Source organism: Dreissena polymorpha, chromosome 6 (assembly GCF_020536995.1).
Source record: "Dreissena polymorpha isolate Duluth1 chromosome 6, UMN_Dpol_1.0, whole genome shotgun sequence".
Lineage (NCBI taxonomy): Eukaryota > Metazoa > Mollusca > Bivalvia > Myida > Dreissenidae > Dreissena > Dreissena polymorpha.
In genome coordinates, this window is record NC_068360.1 from 4,922,872 (window position 1) to 4,937,647 (window position 14,776).

At 35.7% G+C, this 14,776-nt stretch overlaps 2 protein-coding genes across 6 annotated transcripts in view; one reads left to right on the forward strand and one right to left on the reverse strand.

Annotated features, from left to right (window-relative positions):
- The first annotated feature begins 355 nt into the window (after nucleotides 1-355).
- The window catches only part of LOC127833769 (uncharacterized), a 140,610-nt gene continuing 126,189 nt past the window's right edge, over nucleotides 356-14,776 (forward strand). The window contains exons 1-2 of one of the 2 annotated variants that reach the window (XM_052359195.1): nucleotides 356-1,448; nucleotides 6,663-7,298. In XM_052359195.1, coding sequence (XP_052215155.1) covers nucleotides 554-1,448; nucleotides 6,663-7,298 — 1,531 coding nt within the window. In that variant the 5' untranslated portion in view covers nucleotides 356-553. Of the gene's footprint in view, nucleotides 1,449-6,662; nucleotides 10,727-14,776 lie in introns of those variants that run through there. The other variant, XM_052359194.1, reaches the window with a different exon arrangement.
- The window catches only part of LOC127833773 (major facilitator superfamily domain-containing protein 1-like), a 152,108-nt gene continuing 150,691 nt past the window's right edge, over nucleotides 13,360-14,776 (reverse strand). For all 4 annotated transcript variants that reach the window (XM_052359212.1, XM_052359211.1, XM_052359202.1 and 1 more), the window contains one exon: nucleotides 13,360-13,494. In XM_052359212.1, the coding sequence (XP_052215172.1) occupies nucleotides 13,436-13,494 (59 nt within the window). In that variant the 3' untranslated portion in view covers nucleotides 13,360-13,435. The remainder of the gene's footprint in view (nucleotides 13,495-14,776) is intronic.

The window sequence follows — 14,776 nt, forward strand, 5'->3', positions numbered from 1 at the left end:
TTCACTCGCATATTTTTGCTTCCTACCACGGCGTGCTACCTTTTAGTGTTTAAGGGAGCGGTAATGATGCACGGATATCATTACTCAAAGCTGTGTACAGGTCCGGAGACATACGACTTATCACGATCGACAAACACATTCCTTGTTGACTATGAACGATCATTATTTTGTTTGCCGAAATTATTTATAGAACATCGATATATCACGAATGACAACAAGCTCTGTTAACGCTATCGACTATACAAAAAGAAAATAAATCTCACGATTTATGCCGGAGATGTTCGACGAAGTATCATATTTCCCTAACAACGTAAACATGAGAGATAACAAAACAGGTATTGAATTTATGATTCGGCGTACAGTTATAGTATTGTATTATTTTATTTGAATATCAGTTGGTGTTAATATGTACAATTTGGTATAATAATAAAAGAAGAAAATATATTTGGCTATAACTTCAATTTTTAATGTTAAAGATATTGGAAGTGTTTAGTAAACTTAGAAGCAGAGATTTTAAAATCGAAAGTAGAAAACTGTTTAAAAATATTGTACAATGGCGTCTAGAAGACTTCAGGATTCCAACAGAGACAATGCAGGCGACTTTATTGGAGAAAGTGATGTGACACAATCATGTGCGCCTTGTATGAAAACCAACATATCGAACACTGCTTCCGTTTTCTGCAAGAATTGTGATGAGTTTTTGTGTGATGCGTGCACAAAACCGCACACCATATATAAACATGGGACACATGACATTGTAAATGTTCAGGACAATAAATATGAGCCGGTGATAATGGATTTGAAACAAATGGACACGTGTCATGAGCACGGACGAGAAATAGAGTTTTTCTGCCAGGATCATTCTAAGCTTTGTTGTAGTTCATGCGTTCTCATTCACAGGAAATGTGATCAAGTGGATGAAATAGCTAAAGTATCCAGACAAACAAAACCCGATCTTCAGACATTAAAACAATCATTGATAAAATTGCAATCCGAGGCTGACGCTATAATAGCGGGTTGTAACCAGTCAGAGACTGGTTTGAACGAGTCTATTGCAAAGATTTCTTCAGAGGTGGATAAAATGAGAGATCGCGTCATACATCTATTTGAAGACGCCAAGCAGAAATTAATAACTGATGCAAAAGAATTTAAAACTGCAGAAGTCAAACGAATTGGAAATAAACGTGACACCTCGTTGAAACTTAAGGAAGAAGTAAATAAGGTATTGCAGATGTGTTGTATCGTTTTAGAACGCGGGACGCCCAGTCAACAGTATATTTATTTGGAACAAATGAAGAATAAACGGAAAACAATAGAATCAAACATAAACGATCACAGAAAAATTAAATGTGCATCCACAGTGACAGTGTCTTTTCCAAAAAAGCTGACTTTAATCCTTGAGATGGGAAGCAATTTCATAAAACTGAATTATGATGGCCACAAGACAGGTATTTTCTTTAACAATTACTTTCCATTTGTCAGATTTATATTACGCTATTTTTCGATGTAGTTCAGAGAAAATGGAGCAGTATGAAAACGGAACCATGGGGGGAATGGTTCAAAATTGTAATTAAGATTTAACTAATTTGATATTGTAATTTATATTTATTCATGCTTGTATTGCAATTTAAAACCAGTTTCATAGTACGTATTCGTGCTTTAAAATACTTTTAATTATATTGGTATTTTAGTCACATATCCGTTAAAACATATATCATCTGTTATAATAGCTAACCGCTTTATGCTAAATGCTAATCGCTTATCTGGGTAACTGTTCTTTAAATGCAACTTCAATACGAAAAATTAAAATTACTAATGGTAAAATATAAGCTCTGATTGAACGTGGGTCAATGATAAGCAGGATGTTGTTTTTGCTAAATTAATCAAAGGGGTATGTTAAAAGATTCAAGGATGTGATTTTATTTGAGAATATGGGCACGTTTTTCATACAAGTTATTTTAGAATTATGCTAGGACTGTATGCAAATCTTTGGCCGTACACCACTTCACGAAGCAAGGCCGTCGTTCGACTTGGAGTGTTAGCGATTATTATGTTTGCATTAAGACATTTACTAGTATATCGATACAAAAGTAATTGTGTTCACATTAACATGATGAATAAGAAGAAAAGACTTAATAAAAAGATCTCGAAAAATTTGCTTTTTAAATAACACCATGGCAAAAGAGCTTGTCTTCTACAGCGTCAGTAACTTAATATTTTACTAGCACCATAAATGACCATATCTGGTTGTCCTGGTCTCAGAAGTTTGCTGTTTAAAAACAATAGAGTCCTGCCATTAGCTTATCCGTGGTCTAATGGTAACGCTCTGTTGTCAGCACTCATCGGTAGCAGTTTAGATCTCACGTTCAACCCTAAGTTACTAACGTGTCTGTCGTTTGTCATCAAGACAATCAACCGAGGTGTATCTAACTAGGTGATTCACATCGGGAACTTAACATTAATAAGGGTCGTCTCGACTCTTGAACGAGACGTCATCTTATCTGGCGCAACCCCCACAACCAAACTAAAAAGTCTGCTTGGGCGATAAAAATCTTCTTCACACGACATATGCATTTTAATGCATATATTTTTGTCGTTCCCAAAGTTTTGTTGCTCATTCCGAGGAGTTAATATGTCGTGGAAACGAGATCACTAGCTCGTGAGAACAACTTAGTAAGACGAGGACACGTGTCAGTAAGTCGTGGGAACAACTTAGAAAGTAATGGTAAAGGCATAACTAACATAATTAACTCGTGTGAACGACTGTGTTACTCGTGGCAACGACATAGCTATCTGATTGGAAATATTAAGTATCAAAATAACTTAGTCATGGTAACGATTTAATTAACCAATCACACTGCAAACAGTTTGAAAAGCATTAATCTGTCAGAGTTATTTCGTCCAAATTATGTTTGCTTCTCTTGTGGCAACCATGTTGAAATATGCGTTGAAATATGCGTTAAACAACATGTACTTTGATTGGTTATATCGTTAACACGAGTAAATGATCTCGTTCCAACGAGTGACTAAGTCGTGGTTACGACATAAAAATAAAACATATAAATGTCAAATCTTTGTCATCGCACGTCTGTCACTGTTGCTTTGTGGACCCGACGTTGAAATTTAATGCGTTGTTTTTATATGGCTGGCCAATGCAATCTCATTAAAATCATTACCAGTCTAATGCGCTACACAATCCACTAACAGCGACAACTAATGAAGCGAACGTTAGGATTTAATTTTAATGTGATTGTCAGCCAGTGTTACTAATTAAGTTATTTAATTAGCTAACATATATTGCCATTGATTCCATAAGTGGGAATATGGAAAACTGTATTTAAGTCTTATAATATTGTTTGTTCAACTTGGTGGTCAGAGCGAAGACCTTCTAAATTATTGCAATGGCGAGTCTTTGGCGGTTTTGAACATACTGTTTACATACCGTGACGTCATCTTTATACGGTTGCGTCAACACACTTCTCTATCTTCATACACTAAAATATTGTCCACGGAAGAGAAAGATTATTAGTTACAAGCATAATTTCTTGCATTTCATAAAAGTAAATGTTTTATAGTGATGACATTAACATTGCTATTACTCAAAGCTTTGTAAGTTTTTTTTATATGCATGTATTTGCAACCAAATTGTGTTCTTGCGGTGTCATGTAGTTTCTACTTTCAGTTCCGAACTAGTCTGCAATCACATACATTTCAGATAAAAAGATAAGTTTTGTTTAATCGTTAAATCTAGTGGGTAATTTCTTTAAAACTGATTTAAACGATGCACTGAGTAACCTCATGAACAACGTTCCGACCAACCAATATAATGTATGGTGATTTTTGCAAATGTTTAGTTGATGCTTCTCATACACGTGTAAGCGCAAAATGAAAATAGTATACAGTATAAACAGTATAAAATATCATGAAACATGAATAAGCACATGGATAAGTTGAGAAGCTACACATAGGGACACAACGTCCTCGTAAATGGAAAAGCCACATGCTAAGCCTATGGAAGTCCGTGACGTCACACATCGACCGCGTATGTGTAGAATGGCATTTAACAAAAAGCACGTGTCTCTTACAAGCCTCGTCGATTTTATTCTAAGCCTCATCTGATATATTACAAATCGATCAGGCAGTAATCTTTTACTCTGTATTTAGACACGGATTCGAATTAATATGCTATTACAATAACGTCATTATTTAGAGAATCCAATCGAAATTATTGTGTTAGAACGACACCGAATTGTGGAATCATTGCAGCTCATCAGAATATAACACTTGCAATCGAAATTTAGCGCTGTATATCAAACCGGTACTGAGCGTGAAAGCTGTACCAGATCGCAAACCAGCCTAACGTATTGTATCCTGACGATGCAAAACGCATCATCCTGTATGTTAGCTGGAAATATCCACGAGAAAATACGATCAAGTATGAGCGACTAATCAAGGTGTTCTTTCCGGCTCGTATGACAGCGAGAATATGACAAAATGATACGGAGCTATCTTAAGAAATGTTGTTCTAAATAGTAACAGTTAGTCGGGATGAAGTTTTAATAGGTGTTAACAGTTGAGGGGACTCGAATTCGTGGTCACACTCGATTATAATTGCGGAACCAGCCCACTCATATTATGTCGTACCGGAGGGCATCGACTCGTAATAAACGTATGTACGTGTATCATACAATTAATGATCAGATTGTAACCTGACGAAAATCATTGACATATGACATTCACACATTTCAAGTCTGAATGCAATACACAGATCACGATAATCTACGAGTTAACTGTCATTGTGGGTATGATGGGTCGAAAGATTGTGTGAACCAAGCAAACGTTTGACGATCAAGTTTGAGTTAGTAATTCGAAGGACCATTCTTCAAGATAGCATGGTCACTTACATATTCTTGTATTGTATACATGCAATACATTGTCATACATGCGAGAACATTAATGTGTCATATTTGACGTTCATTCTAAAAGTAAATGTGTACAGTTCTTGAAAATTGCATGTATTAAAATATACATACTTCAATACCAGTGTTGTTGTTGAATTTCACTACATATATAAATCGTAACTACATGTGTATGCTTAAATAATCATGCGGTTTATTGCTGTATATAAATCGTTACCTCGGAGCATAGCGTTTTGAACCTCGGCTAAACACGTGGTGCTCAAGTCGAGCCTCTGAGTTCTTATTAAGCCCATTGTCCGTCGCCCGTGCGTCCATGCGCCCGTGTGTTCATCAGCAACGGTTGAACTCTCGAACTACTTAATTATGAAATATTACATAAATGAGCAGTGAGAACTCCTCTTTTAATGTTATTCAAGTCTTTATGATCTGCTGTATATGATTAACAAGAGATTGACTTAAGATTGGACGGTATACACTTTGTTTTCAAATGCCCGAAGGTCTTAAATTTACAACTTACATTTAACTTACATTCATCAATAATAAGGCGCAACAAAAGTTGTTAACCCGACCGAACCTATTTTGTTTGCTTTGCCGACCCTCAACTTTTTAGGTTGAGTTTTCGAAATTACGACCAAAGTGCTAAATTCGATAACATTTGCTTAAGTAACTGTTACATACAAAGAAAGAATGTTTAATAGGCGCGCGTAATATGTCATTGGACTTCCTTAATAAAGTTGGTAAAATCGTGTTTCATAAAGAAAGGTTAATAATGGTTTATCATAAGCAAAAAGTCACGCCGATCTACCTACCCTATTGTTGGCGATGTTCGTTTGAACAAAGAACATATTTGTTTTACCTAATCGAATATAACATTAGCACAGATTTCCTTGTTACCAAGAAAATATATAGTTCAGTTTGCATGTGGTATGGGCATGCATTCATACATCAGTTTCAGTAAACTTTTATGTATTTTTTTATTTTTGTTTATCAGCACTGACAAATAATACAAATGAAATATCAATTCAGCACTTTTTTAAGATTTATTAATTTACGGGGGTCGTTGCGACATTTAAATGATGATAATGATGAAGGTGATGTTGATGATCATGACGATTATGATTATGACGATGATGATGATGATGATGATGATGATGATGATGATGATGATGATGATGATGATGATGATGATGATGATGAAGATGATGATGATGATGATGATGATGATGACGATGTTGATGATTTGTATATACTTGTAAACACATAAATTTCCAAATAACGCAGAGTCCCGTTTGGGTTATTGATACGCAATAATCAAAGAACCATAGGCAAATGTATTATCCGCTTGTAACGCTGTCCGTATATTAATTTCGTATATTTTTAAAAGAGCAGTTTAAAAACCCAGTCATATGCTGATCAGTGATTGGCCCAGCGCGATAAAATTATGAAATACTATTAATTTAGGATCATTTAAATATTAGAGCTTTATTTGCAAAATATTTCATGACACTGTACAAACACAAAGATATGTGAACAAGTTTCCGTCAAATGGACTCATTGTAATAAAATAATATAAAATTATATAACAATAAAACGAAATAATAATAATAGTACTACTTCTTCTACTACTACTACAACTACTACTACTACTACTAATAATAGTAATAATTATTATTATAATTATTATTATTGCTGTTGTTATTATTATTATAATTATTATTATTGTTGTTTGTTACTTTATTTTAGTGGACACCAGTAGCATCAGCCTGGCATCACCAACGCCTGTCACCCTGGAGTTGCTTGTATCCGTGGATCTACCCAAGACTGGAGATGATGAAAATAACCCTTACCTCGCTGGACTGGACTTCCTGCCGGACGGGAGACTGGTAGCCGTGGATAACAAGAACATGAAATGTATCATACTGAATGAGCGACTACAGAGACTTGGAACCCCGTACAAGTTCAAGACTTACCCATGTAGCGTAGTATGTGTGTCTCATGATACACTGTGTGTAACGTCTGGTGCATATAAAGAAGTATATCTCCTGTATGTGAGTACAGACAATACCATCACACTGACCAGGGATATCAAAACATCATCCAATTTCTTCTCTATATGCTGCATGTCTCCATCTAACATGGTCGTTAGTACGTTCGATGATCCCCGTCCTGCGAGAATAATATCAGTGGACGGGATAGAGTCAGACTTTGATCACTTCCTGACGTTTTCTTTGAAGACGTACAAAATAGATGAGAGTAAGTGCACGTATGTCCAGTCTAAGAACACGTTAGTACTGACTGACCAACTCACTCACACAGTGTACATGTACGACACCGTGAATGGCACATCTAGAGCAGTCACTAATGAGAACATACAGGAGCCTCGTGGTGCCGGTGTAGGGCCTGGTGACACGGTGCTGGTGTGTAGTAAGGGTAAGAACTCCATCGTGCACCTGAGTGTTGATGGAAACATTCTCGGTACCTACCCAGTGGATATGAGGTACCCGTACAGCATAGGTTTGTCTAAGAACGGCACTAGGTTGGCTTTGTCTAACACGGCTAATGGCGCCATGAAACTTCAGTTGTATAAGATATCACCGGAAATGCGTTAGGTGACTAGTAAGACGTGATCCATGTAATCATGCAATGATCTTCCATCATATATATTATAAATGCTCGGGTATGGTGATGTTTAAATCAATACGGTATACGTTTTGATTGATGAAAACTTAATAGTGTTGTTATTCATTTTTATTGCACCAGAATTTAAAACTGCCTATGTATTGTGAATTTAACATTATTAAACATTAGTTTCAAAACACTTAAAATAACGTCATTGTTTTACAAAATACACGGTGCTGGTGTGCAGTATTAGGAAGCACTCCATCGTTCACCATAGTGTTGATTGGAACATGATCGGTAACTACCCAGTGAATATGAAGCGTCCTTACAGCATATGTGTGTCTAAGGATGGCACTAGGCTGGCAGTGTCCAACAGATTACTAGGTTACAAGAAACTTCATTTGTATAAGATATCACCGGCCATGAGTTAGATGACTAGTAAGATGTTATCCATGGGATCAGGCTTTCTACACAATTATTTAATACTGATTTTCGTGAATTGATGTTGTTAAATCAACTCGTAATACTATTATGTTTAAAGAAAATTGAATAGTGTTGTTATAAGATTTTATCGCTGAAGAATTTCGAAATATTTCGAACTAGCAATGTATTTTGCATTTGTTATTATGTAAAATGTGTTTGTATACATAACTTCGAGAAATGTTACATTGTATATTTGAATGATTTTAAATGTATTGTGTATGTAATGCTATTTATATTGCCTTTCATGCAACTAAACCGGTGTGTACGGTAGTTATGCGCGTTAAGTATTTCTAAATGAATGTTGTTGTGTGTTTTTTTAACATTACTATGCATATATTTTCTTAAAGGGTCCGTTCACCAGATTTTGGCATGTATTGAAGCATGTCATTAAATGCTTTATATTGATAAATTTATACATTTAACCTAAAAATTCCCAGTAAAAAAAGCACAAGAATACAATTTTAAAAAAGGAAAAAAATAACTCTCAACAGGGCTCGAACCACTGACCCCTTGAGTCCTGGAGTAAAAAGTCTTCCGCATTTACCACTCTAGTACTCTACCATCCATGCTCATGCTTAGAGCAGATGTATTTTTTACCTTAGTATATAAGCAATCCTCATAGTTTCCCAAAATATAACTACAACAACAGAACTTTCCAAATTATTCAATCGTTTCGCGTCGCACGACGCTTTATAACTTTCAGGTTTTCAAATCGTCAAAAGATGCATATTATAGATATTTAAGAGCTTGGTAAATGTTCAGTATTACTATTTCCTCAAAAATATCATAACAAAAACGAAAATTTGCGAATCTAAAACAACTTTTTTATAATTTTGTCAACTTACCAATCTGTTGGACGGCCCATTTAAAGCCACACACATTGAAATGAAATACATGGCATAGCAAATTAAGAATAAATAAGAAACATTTTTTATCTATGCCAATTAGAATATATCTGGTGGTTACAAGTTATAAATCCGCCTCTTTTGCGCTTTAAAATAATCGCGTTTGTCGAAATGGACGTATACGTCTAGAAATCCTACTTTCAGTTTTAAAATCGGTACCGTTTGAAAAATAACAAATTACTTGCTAACGAAGATAAAGATTTAATTTTATCTATCTCAATTAAAATATGTCTGATGGTTACAACATAGAAATCCGTCTTTTTGCGCTTTAAAACTTACAAATAATCGCGTTTGTCGAAATGTACGTATACGTATAGAAATCCTACTTTCGGTTTTAAAATATAAACAAAACAAATGTATGACTTGCTAGCAAGGCTTTAGATTTAATGACAATTTTGCACACTTTAAAATTGCATCTATATGTATTGATTAACATGTACTTCATTTCAAGGTGTTGGCTTTAATACCATGCAAGGAATTGTGCGTTCTCTCAAAATAATGCTTGTTTTTGTTTAACGTACATTGGCCACTATATAATGATAAACAAAAGTCGACTAGGACTAGAATTTCCAGCATGTCACCTGTGCCTGTAAATAGTCTTGGAAGCCTTGAATCGTTATAATGTAAAGGATACTATAAAAGCCGTTAATTTCAGTTGTTGTTTGTTTTAAAATTAATTAGCAAAACGACAATATCAAATTAATTCTAGACTCATCTTAGCTGTGTTATAAATGTATTTTACAATTAATTAACTTGCACTGTGTAACGATTTTATGTATTCGTGAATTACTGGGGCCGAGATAACACACGCTTTAATTGAAAACTTTATAATACATAACGCTCTGATCAGACATTCCCATAGCAACGTGCTGAGAATGATAAAACCGAGGATTCGAGTAAGGTAGTAAACCCATCATATTCAATGTTGAGAACATTTCTTTACAAATCATATTGTTATATTATTTTCTTGAATCAATAATAAATGTAAAAAAGTTTGTCTGCTGTCCGATTTCGATCCGGGACAACTTGTTTTCAAATCGAACGCTCTGCTACGGAGGCCCTAATATCGTGTTTAACCCATTTATGCCCAGTGGACTCTCCCATCCTTCGAAATTGGATCAATTTATTTCCAAAATTAGGAATGTCTAGTATATTTATTTCTATAATTAGAATATTTCGTACAGAAATTCCGTTAAGCAAACAGCGTAGACCCAGATGAGACGACGCTGTTTGCATCAGGCCTTTTTTCTAGACGCTAGGCATAAATGGGATCTAAGAACCCCTATCTTGTTTTGATTCTGCCTAATTCGTATGGTTATATACATATACGCATGTTTTCTTCAATTTAAATTGCATGTAGTTCATTTTTAACTTTAATCACTTCCCACGACTTTGATTAAAAATGTACATCTTTATATGTTAAGAAATGTATTCCAATCACGATCATAAAAGGTACGGGCGGCTACGATTTCGTCGCAATTACCCGGAAATTAACGAACTTAAGAAAGTTCGAATATCTTAAATGGTGAAAGTCACATGTATGCATTTACCGTGTATGTCTATTAAGATATGATTTTAGTTATGCGTTTCTTACAACATTTATGATATCACCTTTTACAACTTGGTCAATGAATAGCATGAACACCCTATTTCCAATGCCATGATGCGTATATTATATTACATAACGATGTACTTTTAACTCATATAGTTGTGTCATTTGTCACGGCTTTTAATTTCTGGAAATGTTAACTTGTTTGTTTTGCCTCACGAATTTGTGAATAAAATTTGTATATATAAAAACTAGTGGTCATGTTTTTGTTATAGCACGCATGCAAATATTGTATTTAACTGCGCTTCTTACCTAGGTGATCGAGGTTCAATGGCCAATCCCGATGCATGTGAGTGTGGTAAGTGGTCACCATACCGTACATGTGGGGTTTTCTACGGGTACTCCGGCTTCCCCACCCTACCCCTCCAAAACACAAGACCACACCAACATTGAAATCTTTCGCTAACAACTACATGGCTCTACACTGCAGTGATAATTCACAATTCGTCCAAACTTGTGCGAGTGTATTAGATTAGATTAAGTATGTATAAGTACTGGGGCACACTTCGGATCCACAAATAACGCAGCCTCAGGCGCGCATGGACCTTACCAGCTACGACAAATGCACGCTTATGTTAATAAGTAATACTGCTGGGCAGCTTTAAGGCAGCCTCCAACTGCCTCTGCACGCATAATATCACAGGCGATGTTAAAAGTCGAGGTGGCTCCAGTAAATAATTGTTTTAAGAAAACAATGAATGTGTTTCTGAAAGTCGTTATTTTGCCTCACTGTAAGCTAGTCCCTTTTACAGATTCAAGTATAGGGACGAAAGTGTTCAGGGGTCGTATTCCAGAAGCATCTTAAGTTAAAGAGTATTCTTATCTTTAACGTTTTTCGTTTCGTATTGCAATAGTTTGCCATCAATATTTACATGAAAATAGCATCATTATGTTAATGTGTTTCCTTATTTAGTAAAGAAATACAAAACGTTGTAATTTTGACCTTAAGTGAAATTATTTAAGAAATGACTTAAGATGTTTATGGAATACCATCCCAGGTCAGATAAAGACGAAAAAGAAAAAGGAATACACTGTGCGTCTCAGTAGGATTCCAACTATGAATGCGTTGATTGGTTTGTATATTTAACCCATTTATGCCTAGCGTCTAGAAAACAAGGCCTTGGCAAACAGCGTATACCCAGATGAGACGCCGCATGATGCGGCGTCTCATCAGGGTCTGCGCTGTTTGCTTAAAGGAATTTCTGAAAGAAATATTCTAAATATAGAAATAAATATACTAGACATTCCTAATTTTGGGAATAAATTGATCCAATTTTGAAGGATGGGAGAGTCCAATAGGCATAAATGGGTTAATAACAGGTTTTTGTCTTATTTGCACATGTTGTCAGCAATTTTGATGAACACAACAAAACCATGTGACCAAAATGAAACTTGTTAATTCATCAGTTGGCGATTGTGTAATTTTTAAATTAAAATATTTTACATAAATAATACAAAAAAACAACGACCCGTGTTCAGTTACTGTTCCCGGAAGCATTTGAGTTTGGGTAATTGTCACCATACCTGACAAGTGGAGTTTCCTCCGTGTACTCCGCCCGCCCCCGCCCTCCACCCCCCCCCCCCCCCTACACACATAGCACAAGACCACAACCAAATTAACAAAATCTTTTTTTAACCACTTAATACCTAAAAATTAGAGCTACAATTCTAAATTAAATCCCAACTTTCATGAGTCGAACACGTTAATTAGGTAGGAGTGCTGGGACAAACTCCGGGTACACACATAATGCAGCCTCCTTACGGAAGAACTTCATACGCTTCGGAATTCACACATTGATGAGAAATACCTAGTGGACGGTGGGTTTGTTTAAATCAATACTCCGTACAGGAAGAAGGCTCGTGTAAATAGGGAGAAACGGAAGGCCGCTATAGATACATATTCGGCATAATCGCTGTTCGACAACCGACAGTGGAATGGCTATCTCTATGTGCATATCAAGGCACTAATGGTAAAATGCAATATGCCTAAGAATATGAGGACTATAATATATTCTAAACAAGAGCACCACATAACGGATGCCAATGCTCGGCTGCGGGTACAGTTTGAATAAATGAAAGGTTGTCAGAATATTTGTGAGACGTCACAGTGACCTTGACATCGACATCGCAATAAGCACACCAGAGGCGTTATAGTGCTTAGCCATGAACTCATGCGTCGTGTTTAGAATAGTTTCCAAATACTTACTTCTTGAGCGTTTATAGTTCCTGACTGTTTTACCCTTCGCTGTTAATTTGCTTACCTTTGTCACTAAACGAAGTGCATTTGCCGGTATGCTTTACATAAATTAAAACTTAAAACTTTACTAGCTTTACGCAACGTAAATGAATGGTTCATTACGTGTAAAAATAATGTAAACGCGACCCATACCATTCAAAAGAGACCAAGGCTTAAACTTCAACTATGGTATATATAATTCATATTTAACAAGCAAATTTGTTGAAATGATTTCCCCTGCCTATTTCAAAATTTCGTGACAGACGAACAGACAGACAGAAGGACGAACGGATTGACAAACGGAGGGACGGACAACGCCAATGGTATATAAATCCGCCTTTGGCGATGGTAAAAATAAAATAATTTTTTTCCCAAACGCTATTTTTATATGAAAAATTAAATAAAAAACAATAAAACGCTGCTCTGTACAATGTAAATATGGCCCGAAATACAAATTCTGATAATTTTAAGTGCAATCTTTTATTTCCTCTGTAAAACATCATACCAACATACACGCGCACGTAATGCTGAGATTTTAAAACAAACAATAATTTGACACTGCATGCAACAATATTAACAAAATAATCACAATAACACGCCGAAATTTAATCAAATAAAATTTAAAATCACACAACAAATCTGAGCGTTTTCTACAAAGTCTGTCTCACACATGTTGCTTGAGAAAAACAGCACGTTGTTTTGTACTTAGATTCAGAAGGCCACCTGAAATGAAAAATGCCAATAAAAGCAATAAAATAACACCAAAATCAGTATGATCTCCATTTAGTATGCATGTATGTGTTTTAATTTCAATTATAAACAAAAAATGTGTTTGACTGTTATATGGCCAACAGTTCTGGACCATAAGAAATCTATCATATAAGAACGACGTGTGTATTATACAAGGACGATGCATATTAAATAGAACCAAAACAGAAATTGTATTTGCACTCTAGCAATTAGTGACCGTCATGATACATCTAATTGAAACTAGTTTTGTCACAAAAATGACTAAATACACCAGCGCGCAGGTTTTCCACAAGCATAGCAGCCATGACGACGGCGAAGTTCAAGGGCACAAAACTCATGAATACATGGATCAATTCGAGTGAAAAATGAGACGCGTGCTGAGAAAACGGGGCTTAATGCATGTGCGTAAAGTGTCATCCCAGATTAGCCTGTGCAATCCACACAGGCTAATCAGGGACTACACTTTCCACCTAAACTTGATTTTCGGCAAGGAGGGACTTCCTTGAAACTAAAAATACCATAAAAGCGGAAAGTGTCGTCCCTGATTAGCCTGTGCGGACTGCACAGGCTAATCTGGGACGACACTTTACGCACATGCATTAAGCCCAGTTTTCTCAAAACGCTGCTAAAATATGTCTTGCATTTATACACTTTACGGTTATGACAATTTGAGTTTCAATGCAAACACTTGAGAAACGCATAAATAGTTCGCATCACAGAATTTTTAACAATTCATGCGGACATACCGGCAAACGAACCATCACACGGACCGACCGACCGATAGCGAAATTTTTACATACACGCTATCAGATTTCGTGTTTTTTTCAAATACAATGATGCATATACAATTTCATTTGTGTTGAATTCGTGTGAAATGAATTGCAATGGAAGACAATCCTGAAGAACTGTAAAAGCGGCGACTGGGAGCGCATGAAATACATCCTCTATTGAGAGTCATATACTTTGATATCAATTAAGAGATTTTTCTGTATTCATTATACGAATCAACGGTATATTATTTTTAATTTAATAAAGGAATGCTGAAACTCTATAGGCAATATCAGGAGTTGTTTACAACTAAACATAAACAATTTATGTAACCTGTTGACGCGTCCCGTAAATACAACAGCGCAGCTGCTATCATTGAACCTAACAAAAGTATAAAACAAGAATATCAGTGAAACTGATGGATGCTCCCCGGTGATGCGCTTTGTCAATCTTTGTGTAAATAACCACTTTAAAAATCTATTATTAG